Consider the following 21,181-nt stretch of genomic DNA (forward strand, 5'->3'; position numbering starts at 1 on the left):
CCCTTGTCATCGGTGGGGGCGGCCATCTTCCTGAGGCCGAGATGCAAACTCGGCTTTGGGAAAATGGCCGCCGCGATCTCCATCTGCGCACGCGCGGCATCCCGCGGCCATTTTCCTGAAGCCCCGTGCAGCAGAGCACTCCATATGCGCACGCGCGGCCTCAGGAAGATGGCCGCCCCCACCGATGACAAGGGTAATAGCGCAGATCGCGCGCTTTTTCTTCACCTGCGCCCAGTGGATTCAGCACTTGGACATGCGCACACAACTACGCCACCAACGGAAAGCTGGGGAAGAAACCGCGATGTCACCACGCCCACCTGACCTGACCAGCCTGGTTGACAGGCGAAAACGGCGACTTTGGTAATGTATTTCGCAGCATAGGTGGGGAATCAGGGTACACTACATACACTATTGTAACGCACAGCGCAGGCCCTATTTAACAGTATTTTTATCTCAATCTGAAAAAACGGGGTGACAGGTTCCCTTTAAGTGGAGCGGATGTCGATCATGCACACCTCTTCTATATTCACTACAGGGCACTGCAGAGCCCCATTCTCAGGATCGCTGGTGGTCCCAGGAGTGTAACCCCTCTAACCCCAATCACTATACTTATGTGGAATAGGGTTGGCACAAGGTAACCCATTTATTGTGAATTCTATGTTTACATTTTTTGGGCATTCTGTTCAAGTCTATTTTAAAAAGATCCAGCGAAAAAAAAGAAATAGACTTCCATTAGAATTAATGAAATAAATAAAAACACAACAGTATAAGGCTATGTGCACACGTTGCGGATTGGGGTGTGGATTTTTCCACACTGTCTTTGCAAAATCTGCAGGTAAGACGCACTGTGAACTACCTGGAGCTGGAGATTTACCGCGGATTCCTATTATGGAGCAGATGTAAACCGCTGTGGAATCCGCATAAAGAATTGACATGCTGTAGAAAATACACCGCTGCGTTTCCACTTTTTTTTTTTTTTTTCTGAAGCATGGGCACTGCGGATTTTGTTTTTCCATAGGCTTGCTTGGTACTGTACAATGCATGGAAAACAGCTGCCGATCCGCAACATCGGGTCCGCAGCAAAATCCACAACATGTGCACATACCCTAAGGCCACAGTCAATGCAGATGCATTTTTTGCACTTGTATAGCGGCCAGTTAACAGAAAACTTGCCTTCCAATGGTAAAAGGCGACATTCCCACGATGAGTTTTTTTGATGTTGCAGATTTTCTGCACCTATTAAAGTTAAATGGGTTACTGGCACTTTTTTTTTTAAATATTCAGCGTGCAAAAAAAAAAAAACCCTTCACCAAAAACTAATTGAGGGAATGTAGCTTAATACCGATGCTAAAATAGGATTGTTGTCTAAACTTTTCTTTTTGTTTTCCTTTAATTTGTATTGCAGCGTTACCTGACCACTTGTAGCACAAATCTAATGATCGTCATCACTGTAGACCTAAACATTAGGAGACGTTTTCAGCGTCCACACTGCACATAACTAGTTTTTTTTATATAGTTACAAATGGCTGCACTTATTGTGAATACAAACAAGTTTGGAGCTAAATACCTTCCGGAGCGATCTTACATCTTCTGAGTATCAGACGACTGATCGCTGACTACTAACCGCGCCCTTGGGCCACATATACTCGTATAGACCCTAATTAGGGCACAAAGGTGGAATTATTCTTCAGGGTTGCGTTCACACAGGGCATGTTTATTGCACATTTTAGCACAATGTGCATTTAACACTTTTTTTTCCTATTGATTTTTGGTGCAGGTATTTGCTCCTGTACAAGTGACTGATCATTTTTACATTTCCTTTCGCATTTTGCAGGAAGGAAAAATCTAAAAATTCTCAGCACATCCACCATGAATATAGTGGAAAAATTCAGCATGAATCCTGAGAATCGCAAGCATTTAGCTGCCCACATAATAACCTCAGTGACTGATAACCCACAGAATAAGGCCGCCATCACACTAGCAGTATTTGGTCAGTATTTTACCTCAGTATTTGTAGCCAAAACCAGGACTGGAACAATTAGAGGAAAAGTATATTAGAAACATACGCACCACTTCTGTATTTATCACCCACTCCTGGTTTTGGCTGACAAATACTGAGGTAAAATACTGACCAAATACTGCTAGTGTGACAGCAGCCTAGGTGGCAGGGACTCTCCAAGCGTCCCAATGAGAGCGCTTTTCTCTAGGCTGCCGCCACTCAGTTCCTCTTCCCATAGTTGCTGTTGTGACTTAGGTCCGTGACACTCACCACCCTTTGATAGATTGTGACAGTTATGTAAATATGTAGATAGACCTCCATAAGGGTATGTGCCCGCGATCAGTAATCGCTGCGTATTTGACCCTGTGTACTTATTCAGCGTCCAGATGTTACAGCATAGTGGATGGGATTTCTAGAAATCCAGGATTTATCTTTCTAGCACCAATGCTCCCTTGATCCCCTCCCGCTCTTTGCTTACTGTTCCGCAGACCCAAGTAATAGTTTCAGCCAATCACAGGCTTCAGTGGTTGCGTGCCGCGCTTACCCGGGGCCAGTGATTGGCTGCAGCAGTCATATTTAAAGACATGATGTTATAACTGCAGGAAAGTAACCACAAAATTTGAAAGGACCTCTGGAGTGGGATCGCTTAATTTGACAGGCGGGTGATTTTCTGCCTATTTTTTTGGTCCGTGGGGCGAACCCTTTAAGAACGTATTTCCCAATGATAGAAATGCAGAGTCTTTGTTAGAGAAGTTGTATTCAAGAAAAAAAAAATAAAAACAAAACCCTCCTCTATTATATAACTACGTTAACAGGTAATTTTCTTTTTCATAATGAAATATTAGAAAAGCCCGCAGGAGCTCGCTCCTCAATGGTCAGGGCATAACGGCGGTTTCTATGGTGAATTTTGAGGTGTCACAAGGAACAGTGGGATTTTCTTTTATTAATTTAGTCAAGGGAAAAATCTAATCAGCTCTGCCAGTGTTTCTGCACGGGAAATTTGTTAGCAAAATTGCAGGTTTCTTCAGCTGTTAATAAGAAATGAATATACGGTACTTTCCATGAGATGCTGCTAAACCCTGCACTGATTCTGGGGAGGTTCAGATTGGGGAAAATAGAGCCTTCATTAGTGTCTTCTGTAATTTGGATGAGGCTCGCCTATTCGAGTATATGGGTGCGCAAAAAAATCTATAATTGTGTAAGGATGAAGCGTATAGCATCGGATATTAATAATATAGGAAAGTGTACCTGGGCTTGGAATGTTAATAAGGGCTCGCTCAGACGGGCGTATGACTCGGGCAAGTGCACTGCACCAGTCTATGGGCTTATTCACACTTCCAATTTTCTCGCAAAAAAAAAAACCGGACCGATTTATTTTGATCGGAGTGCCGAATGTCAGCAGTTTTTCTCGTACATAGAGGAGAAAAAAAGTTTTCTCCACTTTTACCATTATGTCAGTCTGTGAAAATCGGACGGCACTTGGGTGTCATCTGAGTGCGAGCTTTTTAATGGGCCCATAGACTTACATTGCCAATTTTGATCCGACAGTCAGATCAAAAGCTGACGTCTCTGATTTACCCCCCCCCCCCAGGCCACTTGGTCTGAGTTAAAAAAAAAAAATAAATCGGACCTGTGCACAGCCACATAGAATAGCAAAGGTACGAGTGCTATCCGTGACAGCCACAGATAGCACTCGTCCGAGAATATCAGTTGTGTCCACGAGCTCTGATAGCGACAGAAATGCCACGTTCTGCAGATCACTAAGGTTCGGACCCCCAACATCTAGGTTTTATCACCTGACTACTGGATAGTTGATAACTTCTTCTTATTGGAACGCACCTTCAGAATCTGTCAGTAAAGAAAAAAAATTACAGCATGCTGCGATTTCTGAAACTGGATGCCACTCGCCCACTCAAGTCTGAGTGCGTGGAAAACATCGGGCTGCAATTGGATGACATCACAGTGCAGTCCTATTTCCGCTCACTGACACAATGGAAAAGATGGAGAAATTTTGTTCTGAGAGAATCGGATCACGCCATGCTCGCACTCAGATCAGATTGTCATTAGCATAAGGCCGGAGTCACACATGCGAGAAACACGTCCGTGTCTCGCATGTGAAATCCAAGCTCTGGTGCCGGCACTCCAGAGCGGAGCGTGCGGCTCCATGTGTTGCTATGCGGCCGCACGCTCCGCTCCACAGTGCCGGCGCCAGAGCTTGGATTTCACATGCGAGACACGGACGTGTTTCTCGCATGTGTGATCCTGGCCTTAGGCTAGGTTCCCATCGCGTTAATGGGACCGCGCTAACTGACCGAGTTGCACGGCGAAATTAACGCCGTGCAACGCGTCCGTTAGCGCGCCCATTAACAGCAATGGGGACGCGCATCACTAGCTTGTGCCATTTTCGGCACGTGCTAGCGATGTGCCGGTGTTTTGTGGCGCGCCGCGGACATTGCTTGCAGCGTCCGAGGCGCGCCCGCGGTCCGTTCCCCGCTCTCGCAGATCGGAGATCTGCGAGAGCGGGGACGTTTAACGCGACCCCTTTATATCACATTGCGTTAGCGCAATCCGCTAGCGCTAGGCGCTAAACGGATTGCACTAACGCAATCTGAACCTAGCCTTACTGACCAGATTCTATCAGATGAGAGACAATACAATGGTGTGACTCTGGCATCAAGGTTTCAATCACACCACATGGTCATTGGGAAATTTGGGCAAAAAGCAGATTTGGCAGGTTCCATGTGCCCGAAAAAATCCATGTAAAATATAAATTTAAAAAAATCCTTGCGTGAACAGACCTAATCACACAGCATTTTTTGGTCTTCATTTTTATCTGAAATCCAAATATGAAAAAAATATATATATATTTTTGTTCAGAGAGCAATTTTCTACTTTTGAATCAGCAGTAAAATTTGGAGTGAATTTTTTTTTCATTTTGTACCACACAGAAAAACGTCTCAAGAACTGATATGATGTTTTCATGTGGAAAAAACCCAGTGCTATAAGCCATGATGCGGGCTCTGTTCACATGTTCAGGCTTTCCAGCTTCTTTTAACCACTTCAGGTCTCCAAAAGACGACGAGTACTTAAAAGAAGTGACCCGACCCTTCTCCAGGTGTCTTCTGCTCTGAAGCCGCTCAATACTTTACAAGTCGTGGGATGGCTGCAAAAGTACCGTACCTTGGTGCTTTTTACCTGTAGAAATATCTACAGGTAACTTTGACATAGTGGGAATAACCGAGACATGGTTAGATGAAAGCTATGACTGGGCAGTTAACTTACAGGGTTACAGTCTGTTTAGAAAGGATCGTAAAAATCGGAGAGGAGGAGGGGTTTGTCTCTATGTAAAGTCTTGTCTAAAGTCCACTTTAAGGGAGGATATTAGCGAAGGGAATGAGGATGTCGAGTCCATATGGGTTGAAATTCATGGAGGGAAAAATGGTAACAAAATTCTCATTGGGGTCTGTTACAAACCCCCAAATATAACAGAAAGCATGGAAAGTCTACTTCTAAAGCAGATAGATGAAGCTGCAACCCATAATGAGGTCCTGGTTATGGGGGACTTTAACTACCCGGATATTAACTGGGAAACAGAAACCTGTGAAACCCATAAAGGCAACAGGTTTCTGCTAATAACCAAGAAAAATTATCTTTCACAATTGGTGCAGAATCCAACCAGAGGAGCAGCACTTTTAGACCTAATACTATCTAATAGACCTGACAGAATAACAAATCTGCAGGTGGTTGGGCATTTAGGAAATAGCGACCACAATATTGTACAGTTTCACCTGTCTTTCACTAGGGGGACTTGTCAGGGAGTCACAAAAACATTGAACTTTAGGAAGGCAAAGTTTGAACAGCTTAGAGATGCCCTTAATCTGGTAGACTGGGACAATATCCTCAGAAATGAGAATACAGATAATAAATGGGAAATGTTTAAGAACATCCTAAATAGGCAGTGTAAGCGGTTTATACCTTGTGGGAATAAAAGGACTAGAAATAGGAAAAACCCAATGTGGCTAAACAAAGAAGTAAGACAGGCAATTAACAGTAAAAAGAAAGCATTTGCACTACTAAAGCAGGATGGCACCATTGAAGCTCTAAAAAACTATAGGGAGAAAAATACTTTATCTAAAAAACTAATTAAAGCTGCCAAAAAGGAAACAGAGAAGCACATTGCTAAGGAGAGTAAAACTAATCCCAAACTGTTCTTCAACTATATCAATAGTAAAAGAATAAAAACTGAAAATGTAGGTCCCTTAAAAAATAGTGAGGAAAGAATGGTTGTAGATGACGAGGAAAAAGCTAACATATTAAACACCTTCTTCTCCACGGTATTCACGGTGGAAAATGAAATGCTAGGTGAAATCCCAAGAAACAATGAAAACCCTATATTAAGGGTCACCAATCTAACCCAAGAAGAGGTGCGAAACCGGCTAAATAAGATTAAAATAGATAAATCTCCGGGTCCGGATGGCATACACCCACGAGTACTAAGAGAACTAAGTAATGTAATAGATAAACCATTATTTCTTATTTTTAGTGACTCTATAGCGACAGGGTCTGTTCCGCAGGACTGGCGCATAGCAAATGTGGTGCCAATATTCAAAAAGGGCTCTAAAAGTGAACCTGGAAATTATAGGCCAGTAAGTCTAACCTCTATTGTTGGTAAAATATTTGAAGGGTTTCTGAGGGATGTTATTCTGGATTATCTCAATGAGAATAACTGTTTAACTCCATATCAGCATGGGTTTATGAGAAATCGCTCCTGTCAAACCAATCTAATCAGTTTTTATGAAGAGGTAAGCTATAGGCTGGACCACGGTGAGTCATTGGACGTGGTATATCTCGATTTTTCCAAAGCGTTTGATACCGTGCCGCACAAGAGGTTGGTACACAAAATGAGAATGCTTGGTCTGGGGGAAAATGTGTGTAAATGGGTTAGTAACTGGCTTAGTGATAGAAAGCAGAGGGTGGTTATAAATGGTATAGTCTCTAACTGGGTCGCTGTGACCAGTGGGGTACCGCAGGGGTCAGTATTGGGACCTGTTCTCTTCAACATATTCATTAATGATCTGGTAGAAGGTTTACACAGTAAAATATCGATATTTGCAGATGATACAAAACTATGTAAAGCAGTTAATACAAGAGAAGATAGTATTCTGCTACAGATGGATCTGGATTAGTTGGAAACTTGGGCTGAAAGGTGGCAGATGAGGTTTAACAATGATAAATGTAAGGTTATACACATGGGAAGAGGGAATCAATATCACCATTACACACTGAACGGGAAACCACTGGGTAAATCTGACAGGGAGAAGGACTTGGGGATCCTAGTTAATGATAAACTTACCTGGAGCAGCCAGTGCCAGGCAGCAGCTGCCAAGGCAAACAGGATCATGGGGTGCATTAAAAGAGGTCTGGATACACATGATGAGAGCATTATACTGCCTCTGTACAAATCCCTAGTTAGACCGCACATGGAGTACTGTGTCCAGTTTTGGGCACCGGTGCTCAGGAAGGATATAATGGAACTAGAGAGAGTACAAAGGAGGGCAACAAAATTAATAAAGGGGATGGGAGAACTACAATACCCAGATAGATTAGCGAAATTAGGATTATTTAGTCTAGAAAAAAGACGACTGAGGGGCGATCTAATAACCATGTATAAGTATATAAGGGGACAATACAAATATCTCGCTGAGGATCTGTTTATACCAAGGAAGGTGACGGGCACAAGGGGGCATTCTTTGCGTCTGGAGGAGAGAAGGTTTTTCCACCAACATAGAAGAGGATTCTTTACTGTTAGGGCAGTGAGAATCTGGAATTGCTTGCCTGAGGAGGTGGTGATGGCGAACTCAGTCGAGGGGTTCAAGAGAGGCCTGGATGTCTTCCTGGAGCAGAACAATATTGTATCATACAATTATTAGGTTCTGTAGAAGGACGTAGATCTGGGTATTTATTATGATGGAATATAGGCTGAACTGGATGGACAAATGTCTTTTTTCGGCCTTACTAACTATGTTACTATGTTACTATGTTACCGTACCTTGGTGCTTTTTTGTTTTGTTTTTTAAAGCATCTCTGCTAAGAAAAAACAAACAAAAAAACTCCACTTTTTTTATCATTGCTTAATGGATTGAAAAAAAAAAAAGGTTAAAAGGACATTTACATAAAGCACCTAAGAAATAAGTGACAAAACTGCATTAGGAACAAAAATCTAAATAAAAAATGCCAAGAAAAGGCCAGCATTTCCCGAAACTTCAGAGTCCTTCTAGTCCAGAGTGACCAATAACTAGAATAGCACAACCATTAGGCTGTGTGCACACGATGCAGAATTAGTGCGGATCCGCAGCGGATTTTTCCGCGCAGATCCGCAAAGTGATTTACAGTACAATGTTAATCAATAGAAAAAAAAAAAGGCTGTACTAATGGTGCGGAAAAATCCGCATGAAAACCGCTGTGGATCAAAAGAAGTAACATGTCACTACAGTTGTGCGGAACTGCAGCGTTTCTGACCCCTTCCATTATAGAAATCCGCATCAATTCCGCAACAAAAACGCACAAAATCCGCGGCAAATCTGCGCCTGCCTTTTCTGCCAGGAGATGCGGATTTTGTGCTGAAAATTCTGTACCCCAATCCGCAACGTGTGAAAACTGACCAGATTAGCCCCCGCAGTCGCCACTAGGGGGCGCTCAACGTAGGGTTCGCTCTCTGGGAGATGCATAATTCCACAGAGGCCGCTGGCGCCCTCTGGTGGCGGCTTTCATTTAAACACTGCAATTTGGCAGTATTACTACTAGATATGAAGTGTATATTATGTCTATACATCTGGGGAATAAATATTATTCTATGCTAAGGACAGAGCACCTAACATAACAAGACAGCTGGGCACCACCTTGTATGAAAGCCTCTATTGCCTACTTTAATGCAACGTGCACGCCTCCGGTGATGGCCGCTTTAAGAAGAATGACGCATGCGCAGTAGGGCTCGCTGGGTTGTTCTTGAACGTTGAGTTGCGGGGGTCATCGGTGAGTGGGGTCACGTGGTCCGTCTATTAACTCTGTACGCGGCTGCTCCTCAGTCCTCACACTGCTGCAGGTTGCGTCCACGGTGGGTGCGCTGCGTGCGGTGACCGGCTGCAGGGCTCCATACAGTCATGGAGGGCAGATAACACTGGGAAATGGCAGCTGCTAGATAAACCGCACCTGCTGACTATTGAGAAGGGACTTTGGGGAGAATAGATAGCACGCTTTGTAAGAGGATTTGCAGATGGGGCTGAAGTGTCATGGCCACTCTCTGCAGAGAAAAGTAAAGACACCTGAGCATACAGCCGATGGCCAGATCTGTACAATCAACTGGTTATTCAAGGTTTTTTTTTTAAAGCAGAGTTTTATAAAAAGGGAATCTGTCAGTAAGATTAACCCTCTAACCGCACTTTGATCTTTGAATTATAAATCCATTGACACCTTTGTATATTCTATCTGTTGCTGCACTCCTAAGAAATTGGCAATGTATTCCATATGCAAATTAAGCATTAAATGCTCTGGGTGTGAAGGAGCACTTCCAGAGCCTCTGCCTCCCCAGGTTGTTTTCCTGCCCAGCACCAGCCTATTTAGCTTTATTGATAGCCCCTATCTGATTTTAAGCTAAAGAGACTGAGGATGGGTGAGGAAACTTGGGGAGGCAGAGGATCGGGAAGTGCTCTCACGCCCAGTGCACTTAATGCTTCACCTGTATATGAATTAAAACGCTAATTTATCAAGAGTGCAGCAGCAGATATAAGCTATAAAGGTGTCCATTGATAGGCACTTTATATATACTGGGTAGGGGGTAAGGTGATAGATGATTACCTTTTAAATGGATGTATTACAAAGAAACTTGCGTTTTCGGCGTAACCAGGCAACAGGGTTTTGTAGTATGAAATCATAGAGTAAAAGAAATCCCCCCCTATAATTTTGAAGTTTGACTGCCAGCAGTGCAGCCACTTTGTTTAGATCTGTAACCACCAACATAATTGTGTTTTGGCAACTAAGACACTTATGGCAGCTTCTAAAGCCTAGAAGCTTAATGTTATAATGTTTTTGCTTTGTAATCTTAGAGTAGCATGATGTAGGGGTAGAGAGACTGATTCCAACAACAATTTCAACTTACTGGGCTGACTGCTGATGTTTTTATACAATCACTATCAGCAGGAGATGACAGCCAGGTAGTCCATCCACACCCCACAACACTGATTGACAGCTTTCTGCCTATGCACAGTTTACAAAAAAAGCTGCCAATCAGTGGTGTGGGCGGGGTTATACAGAGTTGGTAGATCGGCAGCAGATAAAACAGGGATTTTTTTTTTTTAAATCAAAACTGCAGCAAGCAGCCCAATAAGTGACACATCGCTGGAATCTGGGTCTCTGCCCCTACATCATGCTGCACTCAGATAATTTACTGAACACCTCAGTAGATGTATATCACTGATCATAAAAGATAGTCTGATGGATCTTATACAGAGTGAGTGATATAGATCTGCTGTATAAGGAAGAATGGCAGACCATTATTAGTATAGACCCAAAGAAAAAAGACTGAACGTTTGGCCAAGGAAAAATAGGACAAATAGAATTAAGGCTAAAATACCTTTTATTAGTGAGGGTAATGAGACGTAGCACTACAAGCAAAAGTGTCCGCATGAATAATAAAACATGATTATACAAATAGTAAATTTATATTAAATATATTGAAATCTATTAAAAACAAACACACCAGGTAATGTGTGCAAAGAAATAATAATACGCAGGTATAGCAGCATAAGTGTCTGAGAGGCCCACAAAAAGGCTGTCTCACACTGTCAGTTTGGGCTCATACTCACTCGTGCGAGACTCGGATGAGTCTCACATGTTAATACCCGGCGCTGCTGCCGGCACTCAGATTGGAGCGTGCGGCCGCATAGCAATACATGCCCTCCGCTCCTCTGTGCCAGGTGCAGTGCCGGACTCCTCAGAGTGCAATAAAGAAAATGACACAAATATATAACTTATATATGAATTTTTTTATATTAAAAATATCACTCAAAAGTGCATGTGCAAAGTGAGGAAAATATATGAATGCAAGGCTAATCAAAAAATGAATATAACCAAAGAATGAATTTGGGATTACAATGAATCACATTGAAAATTCACAATGAATCAGATGGTTGTGAACAGTGAAAGTGGAAATAGATGATATATATATCACAATGAATCATGTGAACCAGATGTCTATAGATAGGGGATACAATGCCTATTAGATCTAGCAGACAGAATATTTTGGGCCAAAATACAATAAATTACCTGCGTGTATGGAAGTCGCTGATATGGTGCATACCCCGATGCGCGTTTCGGAACTTATCCTTCATCAGGGGTTCGGCACTAAGGGTAGCAAAAATCTGGAGATGGATTCCTTGTAAGCAGTCCCTAAACTGTTTATATGCACACTTTATATTCTCTATCCGTTGCCTAAATCCATAAAAAGCCATGATTTTTTTCAATATGCTAATGAAGGGTTAGGCACTTGATCCCACCCAGAGCACTTAACAGAACTCTGCCTCCAAAGGTTATTTTCAACCCTAGTGCCTCCCTCTCTTGATAGATCAATGTGTCTGTGACATCTAGCGCCTGTATAGGTCACTGCTCTTCTTGCTTCTGCACAGTAAGGAACACTGCTCCAAACTTCAGCGTTCTACTGCGCATGCACCGCCCCGACGCTCTGTACACCCATACCTGCGAAGTGTCCTCACTGCTCTTTTTCTGGGTGTACAGTGTCGCTGGTAGCGCATGCAAAGTAGAGTCCTGATGCCGGGGTCCTCAGCAGGCTAATGTGCAGAAGCGAGGAAAGCTGTGATCTACGCTGGCGCTAGATGTCCTGGCATCAATGAGCTATATTTCTCTATTATTATTATTATTCTAAGATATATTTATTAAAAACAACTTTTAAAATTAACTTTTTCTCGTGGGGAAAATCTGTTTAAGTGCTCTAGGTGGGACAAAGCACTTAACAATTCATTTGCATATTTCAAAAATTGTGGATTATTCTGGATTCAGTCAATGGATAGCAAATATAAAGGTACCAACGTGTTTATCTCTCCCCTATCTACATGCCCATATGCAGGGATTAGGGGGTGTTCTTACTGAGAGATTCAGGTAAAAAAATATGTATATGTTTTTTGTTATTATATTTGTGGTAATATTTTACAACCATATGGACTATTTACTGAAAATGACTTGTTACGTCCTAAAGATGGTCCTTGTTTTATGCTTCTTATCCACAGAAGGACACAGAGGGTACGAAAGAACTTGAAGCATGAAGGTTAAGAGGATGGTGCTGGCGTCTCGGCCCGGTAGGTGATTTACTTTTTGCCTTGTTAAATACAAAAGTAAAAGCAATCGGAGCTTGGCTTCATTAGGCACAAGAAGGTGACCAGAGGCATTAAGGGGTGTTCTTCAGTAGTAAGAGGATAGACTGAAGGAAGCCGGTGTGTGCGCAATACATGGAACAGAGAAGATAACTTCACTCTGACTGATGGGAGATCCAGAGAGATGGTTGATGGCACGCCTCTGGGTGACCAGATAAGTCAGGAACCAGAAAACCTACTTTTATACAGGAAATGTGTCAGCAGGTTCTTGCACCGTATTTCTTATGTAGGGGCAGAGAGCCTGATTCCAGCGATGTGTCACTCACTGTGCTGCTTGGTGCAGACTCCCTGATTTATTTATTTTTTCTGCTGTAGATGTAGCAGAGCTCTAAATGCTGAGCTGTGTATAACTCTGCCCACATCGCTGATTAACTGCTTCATGGCTGCCAATCAGTGGTGAGGACAGGATAACACAGATTAGCTGGACTGGTCTGCACATGAGATCTAGTCCTAAAGATAATCTCCTTTGTTTTGAACTACAGCACACAGCCTAGTAAGTGAAATGTCAGTAATCCGGCTTTTTACCCCTAAATTATGATGCTTTCAGATTAAATGGCAAAAACCCTCTGACAGATTCTCTTTAAACTTGGTCAGTCCTGTGTGTGAATAGGGCTAATTTCACTATGAGTGCACCAGATTTTCCAGTTTCGGAAAACTCCTTTCCTCCGGCTGCAGTTTATTTGAAAAAAAAAAACCCCCACAATCTGCGCTTTGCCCTCCCTGGGTCCAGCGCGGAGTCTCCACCACTTCTCCTGGCGTCTAGCATTGTCGGTAGTGTCGGTCATGTCTGCAGCACTGCAGTTGATTTGGGAAAGGCTTCTGAGCTCATTAATTGTCTGCAGTACTGTCTGCTTGACGTCAGCGCTGCAGACAATAACAGGCACTAGAAGCAGCGACGGAGACTCAGTTTTGGACCTGGAGAGGGTGAGTAACACTTTGCACATGGTGATGTCACAGCACACGGAGTCCTACCATAGTGCAAAGACGATCTACTTGCTGGAGAATGTACAATGTCACTATCACCCACATTTTTTTTTTTTACACACACGTTGCATCTATTTTGCTTTTTTTTTTTTTTATGTATCCTTTTCTTTTCCTTTGATTTTATTTGTGTCATTGAGGGAAGTGTTAAAGATCATATGCTTTCTAGAAAAAATCCCCCCCCCCCAAAAAAAAAAAAAAAAAAGAAAACAAAAAAAAAAAAAAAAAAATAAAATATATTATAAGACAAATAAAAATGTGACCATACATTTCCATCTATCTTCCATGGGCTGCGAAATGTTATAAAAATCAAAATGGATAATGCGCACAAATGGATGCTAATTTGACAAATGTTTATCCCATTTAGATACTTTTTTTTTTTTTTTTTTAAAAATAACAAATGGATACGTCCGGTCAAAAACTTGACTTTTTTTTATTTCCAGAGAATACTTTTCCTGGCCAAATTTGAACAGATCTGACAAATTTCAGCAGAATTGCTCATCACAATAATAAAAAAAAAGGTTATTTAATGTAAATATTAGGAATCTTTTCACCTATGCAATTTTCTGGCATAATTGTCTATTTGCTGGAAAAATTACTGATTTACATCAATAGTAACAAAAAGAAACAAACAAAAAAAATACCCTAAACTCCATATAAATGCATCTTCAGCACTTAGTCCAAGTGTTGTGTTTTGTTTTTTTTGGTTTGCAGGATAAATGTTGTGACAAAGTTTTCAGTGTCAGGACCAAGTGCCAAACGTTATTGAAAAGTGTGAAAGTGACTTGTGCGGACGTGTGATCCTTCCTGCTGTATTTTTAGATCCCTGCAAGAGTCCAAGTGACAGAAATAGGGCATGCAGTTTAGATTTAGCACACCACATCTCTATACCACCTGTGTGCCCCAAATCGCACACGCTGGAGAGTGATCCGCACGGCCGCTGAATACAGAGCAGCAGATGTTTCTCCTGGCTGAATGTGTAGTAGAAATATCTGTCTTCTGTCAGCTCTTCGATTTTAGTAAATCCTTCAATATTCTATAAAAAATTACAACTTTTTTTTTTTAAGAACTCGGTTGCTCCCAGTTATTTGCAGGAAGAATATCATACCTAGGGTATGTTTCGTGCCTGCATGTCGGCACTGATTGGACAGTATAGGAATGCTTGACATGGTTCTTTAACGTTTTTAAAGTGCAGGTGCGCTTTTTCATTAAAGTGCGGGTGCAGCAAATGTGAATTGATACCTAGCAATGTTGTGTATTTTTACTCAGGAAATGATGGGGAGCCCGTAACTGAAAACTTCCGCCTGGAGGAAGCAGATGTTCCAGAGGAGCTGATGGATGGTCAAGTGCTGACCCAAACCTTGTATATTTCTGTGGATCCTTACCTGGTGAGCAGTCTGCGCATCTTAATGTACAGAAGTCTGCATCAGACCTGAATGACTGGAATCGCAGCGTGCACTAGTTTCTTCCTTATTTTGGATGAGTCTCGCCCATACAAGTCTATAGGTGGGCAAAAAAAACAAACAAAAAACAATCCCATATCTTTTCTAACAACTCTGTGTTGTACTGTTCCTCCGTTATTACCCCAGGAATTATATAATTTATTTGAGAAGGGGAGTGTCACTGTGTGAACCTTCCTCTTCAGTTATGACAGTGGGAGACTTTTTCAGGATCCACACATTCGACAGGGGGGATGATTATTTGTAGTTGTCAGGTTATTTCCAGGAGGAGTAAAAGAGGAACCGCACAATATAGATAATTGTTGTTAATGATAAATTCTAATATACAGTAAATCAGATGTATATTTTCGCCTAGTAGACTGGTCTTTTATATAACTGTAATGTGGAGAGAATGCTAAACATATTGCAGAGTGAGATGAAAACACTTTTTTACATTATACATGCGGTATATTTTGATTTCTTATCTGTGAACTGCAGTCATTTGACTTTTTACTGCTTTGAAAATTGGCAAAGATAATAATGACATAATATTCAACATTGTAAGTAGAGCATCAAATACGTTAACAGTACAAACAGTGTACAAGAACGCTTCAAAGCACATGTAATCCAACATGTACAATCATTTCTTCCCCATTGCCAGAGGGGTAAGGCTACTTTTACACTAGCGTTGTTTTCAATACGTCACAATGCGTCGTTTAGGGGAAAAAACGCATCCTGTAAAGTTGTTTGCAGGATGCGTTTTTGCCACCTAGAGTAACATTACCGACGTATTGACACACGTCGCAAACCGTCGTGCGACGGTTACGCTGTGTTGTGGCGGACCGCTGGGAGCAAAAAACATTAAATGTAACGTTTTTTGCTGCCGACGGACTGCTTTTTGCGGCCGGAACTCCGCCCCCACCTCCCCGCACCTCACAATGGGGCAGCGGATGCGCCGAAGAAATGCATCCGCTGCACCCGATGTGCAGCGCATCAAACGCTAGCGTCGGAATCTCGGCCCGACGCATTGCGACGGGCCGAATCCGACGCTAGTGTGAAAGTAGCCTAAGGCAACTACCGTACATAACCCACCCTACCCAATAAAAAACATAACATGCATGCTCAGTTGGACATGCTTGGTTATGGTGGTCAGGAGTAATTAATCATTCAGTGTGGTTTAACTGGTAATTAAAATATCTTTTTGGCTGGCTGTTTTCCTATGTCTGTACTCAGGGTCTGTTTTTGACATAGTAGGGTCCTGGGCAAAAATAAAAGTGGGGCACAATCTTGCGTTGAAATCTCTTGTCAATTTTTCTTTTCCGTCCACATCTAGGGAGGTATGACACTGCGCTCGGTAGACACCGGAACATTCAGGTCTTTGGAGATGGACTTGTAGCCTTGAGATTGCTCATGCTTCCTCACAATTTGGTTTCTCAAGTCCTCAGACACTTCTTTGGTCTTCTTTCTTTTCTCCATGCTCAATGTGGTACACACAAGGACACAGGACAGAGGTCGAGTCAACTTTAATCCATGTCAACTGGCTGCAAGTGTGATTTAGTTATTGCCAACACCTGTGGCAATATAGATGTGTGTATGTATGTATGCATGTGTGTGTGTGTATATATATGTATGTATGTATATATATATATATATATATATATATATATATATATATATATATATATATATATATAATGTGTTTTGAAGAATATTTAGTTGTAAAACAATGTGTAATGTCAGAGAACTACAATGTGTAATGTCAGAGAACTGCTGTATGTAAAAGCTCATGTTAAAATCGCATTGCATACGGATGTCATACGGATGTTGCGATAAAAAAATCGCATGATGCTCGCATGATTTTCCTCTGTTATTTCTGTCCATAAATTTGACCGTTTTTTTTTCTCTCAAGTGGAAATGAGCCCTAAGACTCATAATGCCTGTTTTTTTTCTGGAGGAGTTTTCACCAGGCTCCATTTCATCAAAGGGTTGTAATGATTGGTGGATCCTGGTGGTGTGTATAGAGGTGTTACTAATCACAATAGGTGATGTCACAGCTCCCCTGCTCCCCCTTCCTTAACAATGCTCTTTGCACACACTGATTAGATGCTTCAATACAAAAGAAAGGGTGGGAATCGGCTAATGTATATCTGAATCTCCTGAAACAGGAAGTTAGAGTATTTAAAACAAAAATAAGAGAAAAGTAGACTTTTACACACTGAATGGGAAACCACTGGGTAAATCTGACAGGGAGAAGGACTTGGGGATCCTAGTTAATGATAAACTTACCTGGAGCAGCCAGTGCCAGGCAGCAGCTGCCAAGGCAAACAGGATCATGGGGTGCATTAAAAGAGGTCTGGATACACATGATGAGAGCATTATACTGCCTCTGTACAAATCCCTAGTTAGACCGCACATGGAGTACTGTGTCCAGTTTTGGGCACCGGTGCTCAGGAAGGATATAATGGAACTAGAGAGAGTACAAAGGAGGGCAACAAAATTAATAAAGGGGATGGGAGAACTACAATACCCAGATAGATTAGCGAAATTAGGATTATTTAGTCTAGAAAAAAGACGACTGAGGGGCGATCTAATAACCATGTATAAGTATATAAGGGGACAATACAAATATCTCGCTGAGGATCTGTTTATACCAAGGAAGGTGACGGGCACAAGGGGGCATTCTTTGCGTCTGGAGGAGAGAAGGTTTTTCCACCAACATAGAAGAGGATTCTTTACTGTTAGGGCAGTGAGAATCTGGAATTGCTTGCCTGAGGAGGTGGTGATGGCGAACTCAGTCGAGGGGTTCAAGGGAGGCCTGGATGTCTTCCTGGAGCAGAACAATATTGTATCATACAATTAGGTTCTGTAGAAGGACGTAGATCTGGGGATTTATTATGATGGAATATAGGCTGAACTGGATGGACAAATGTCTTTTTTCGGCCTTACGAACTATGTTACTATGTTACTATGTTACTTTGCTCATTATACATAAATATGAAAATAGAATAATTGACAATATTTATTTAATAAACTTTAGGTCTTTTTACGCTGGCCGTTACTTTTCAGAATGAATGTTTCTAGGAACTGTCTTTTCCCATATAAACATGGCTGGCAATCCACTTGCAAACAAGCAAATGCGCATTTGTTGGCACCATAGCCCCGTATGTGCTGACGAAAGAATTGAAAACTGTATGAGGATGAACAATTGTACAAACTATCGTTACGCCCCATACATTTTACACAATGTTGATATTTGCTCCAAGTAAATGGAGCTAAATGGTCACCGATCCTCTTGCTACATGATTCATCAGTGCTGGTTTCAGGCAGAAAATGTGTCCTTGTAAATAGGCTCATTCCTTTCTTGGTGCCGTATCATTGACTGCTGTCTAATACTTATCTCTTGACCATTTGTAAGTCCCAGTGCAAATTTTCATCAATCCTGTCAATTACATTTATGGTCTTAGAAAACCAGGACTGATGGCAAGCAGGCACTCAAAGCTAGACTTGGTGTGGATCGATTTGCATTGTGAGTTACTGCAGCAGCATCCCCCTCCTCTCCCCTACCTGCCTAGTATTTGCTGTATTAAGTAAAGCTAGGTTTTGACTGAATGTTACTTCGGCAGACTATTATCTCTCCCGACTTCCCATACGCTTGGCTTGGCCTAAAGTTCAAGTGTATCAGCTGGAGAGAGTATAGCCACTGCCAGAGGGGTCTCATCTCCCCTTAAAACAAAGGATTGAGCACCGAAATTCCAAGTGCTGAATCCTTCTCTTGCGTAACAAGGAGGCAGGTTACGTAAAGTAGTCTTTTACATTTTACAGCGCTGCCGCATGAACGAAGACACTGGCACAGATTATATCCAGGCATGGAAAATCAACGAAGTGCTGGACAGCGGTGGTATTGGCGTGGTGGAGCAAAGTAGACACCGGAACCTTAAACCTGGAGAGATTGTTACACGCTTCAGCTGGCCCTGGCAGACTAAGTGTGTGTTGGAAGGCAACTCTCTGACCAAGGTAACCAGAGTGCGAATGACTGTGCCCTGTAGAGAAAGGGATAACATCCACAGTGGTCTAACCAGGTCACCCCAGGGGTGGACATATCACTGACGCAACCTGTGCAGCCGCATAGGGACCCAAGAGGCGAGGGCGCTACTAACACATTCAAAAGCATTGGAATTGTGCAGTATGAGGAGCTATTGAACTGTAGACGTTACCCCAGTGTACATGGGGACCCTTATAGGGAACATGTAATTTATTTATTTATTTTATACCTGAGTGGTATAAATGCTTCTCTCCTAAGAAAAACGTTACATTTTTTGTAGAGATCGGATGTGTCAGTCATCAGGAATCTAGTGTAGAAGTCATGGGTTGGAAGTGCACTAGGGGCGTGTCAATCAGTAGGTGGAGGTAGTTCAAGTGCAGTGACACCCCCCCAGTGCACTTCCAGCCTGACTTTCCTTTGACTTCTATGCTAGATTTCTTATGACTGGCACATCGGATTTTTGAAAAAAAAAAAGTGTTCTTTTTACAAGGGAATAAGCGCCTATACAGCCATATCACTACTTTTAGATGTAAAAAAAAAAAAAAACCTCATTGACACATTCCCTTTAAATCCTGCTCTGCCTGAAGTATCTACCCACAGGCTAAAAGGGATCACTGAGAAAAACAAAGCTGCCACTTTATTTATTACATTTTGCAGGAATTTTATTTTTATTTTTCTGTAGTGGGAAAACATTTGTAAATCTTTCCTCTGTGCAAAAAAACCCCAGAATATTGCAAAATATATATATACTAGCTGAAGAGCCCGGCGTTGCCTGGGCATAGTAAATATCTGTGGTTAGTTATAGCACCTCACTTCTCTTATTTTCCCATCACGCCTCTCATTTTCCCAATCACATCTCTCATTTTCTCCCTCACTCCTCTCATTCCCCCCTAACACTTGTCATTTCAACCTCACATCTGTCATTTTCTGATCACTCCACTATTTTTCCTCACTCCTCTCATTTTGCACTCACACCTTTTCATTTTCACCTCACACCTCTCATTTTCACCTCATCACCTCAGTATATACATGTTTGTCATCTCCCTTATATATAGTATACATCTGTATGTCATCTCCTGTATATAGTATATACCTGTGTCATCTCCCCTGTATATAGTATATACCTGCTGTGTGTCATCTCCCCTATATATAGTATATACCTGAATGTCATCTCCTTCTATATATAGTATATACCTGTATGTCATCTCCTCCTGTATATAGTATATACCTGTGTCATCTCCCCTGTATATAGTATATATCTGAGTGTCATCTCCTCCTGCATATAGTATATACCTGCATGTCATCTTCTATATATAGCATATACCTGTATGTCATCTCCTCCTGTATATAGTATATACCTGTGTCATCTCCCCTGTATATAGTATATATCTGAGTGTCATCTCCTCCTGCATATAGTATATACCTGCATGTCATCTTCTATATATAGCATATACCTGTATGTCATCTCCTCCTGTATATAGTATATACCTGTATGTCATCTCCTCCTGTATATATATGTACCTATATGCCATCTCCTCCTCTATATAGTATATACCTGTGTGTCATCTCTCCTGTATATAGTATATATCTGTGTGTCATCTCCCCTGTATATAGTATATACCTGTGTGTCATCTCCTCCTGTATTAGACCTCGTTCACACGTTATTTGCTCAGTATTTTTACCTCAGTATTTGTAAGCTAAATTGGCAGCCTGATAAATCCCCAGCCAACAGGAAGCCCTCTCCCTGGCAGTATATATTAGCTCACACATACACATAATAAACAGGTCATGTGACTGACAGCTGCCGTATTTCCTATATGGTGCAATTGTTGTAGTTTGTCTGCTTATTAATCAGATTTTTATTTTTGAAGGATAATACCAGACTTGTGTGTGTTTTAGGGCGAGTTTCGTTTGTCAAGTTGTGTGTGTTGAGTTGCGTGTGGCGACATGCATGTAGCGACTTTTGTGAGATGAGTTTTGTGTAGCAACATGCGTGTAGCAACTTTTTGTGTGTCGAGTTGCATGTGACAGGTTAGTGTAGCAAGTTGTGTGCAGCAAGTTTTGCGCATGGCGAGTTTTGCGCGTTGCGAGTATTATGTGTGGTGCCTTTTGAGTATGTGCAAGTTTTGTGTGAGGCAACTTTTGCATGTGTTGCAACTTTTGTGCATGTGGCAATTTTTCCGCGTGTGCAAGTTTTGCGTGTGGCGAGTTTTTCATGAGGAGAATTTTGCACTTGTGGCGAGTTTTGCAAGAGCCTAGTTTTTGCATGTGGCGAGTT

The 21,181-nt window shown here is 41.9% G+C and overlaps 1 protein-coding gene across 5 annotated transcripts in view; it reads left to right on the forward strand.

Moving 5' to 3' along the window:
* PTGR2 (prostaglandin reductase 2) overlaps positions 1 to 21,181 on the forward strand; it is a 67,590-nt gene that overhangs the window by 13,261 nt on the left and 33,148 nt on the right. For 2 of the 5 annotated variants that reach the window (XM_069730786.1, XM_069730816.1), the window contains exons 1-4: positions 8,948 to 9,031; positions 12,298 to 12,366; positions 14,692 to 14,810; positions 18,684 to 18,875. In XM_069730786.1, the coding sequence (XP_069586887.1) occupies positions 12,330 to 12,366; positions 14,692 to 14,810; positions 18,684 to 18,875 (348 nt within the window). In that variant the 5' untranslated portion in view covers positions 8,948 to 9,031; positions 12,298 to 12,329. Of the gene's footprint in view, positions 1 to 8,947; positions 9,114 to 12,297; positions 12,367 to 14,691; positions 14,811 to 18,683; positions 18,876 to 21,181 lie in introns of those variants that run through there. The other 3 variants (XM_069730796.1, XM_069730806.1, XM_069730822.1) reach the window with 3 other exon arrangements.

Source organism: Ranitomeya imitator, chromosome 1, assembly GCF_032444005.1.
Source record: "Ranitomeya imitator isolate aRanImi1 chromosome 1, aRanImi1.pri, whole genome shotgun sequence".
Classification (NCBI taxonomy): domain Eukaryota; kingdom Metazoa; phylum Chordata; class Amphibia; order Anura; family Dendrobatidae; genus Ranitomeya; species Ranitomeya imitator.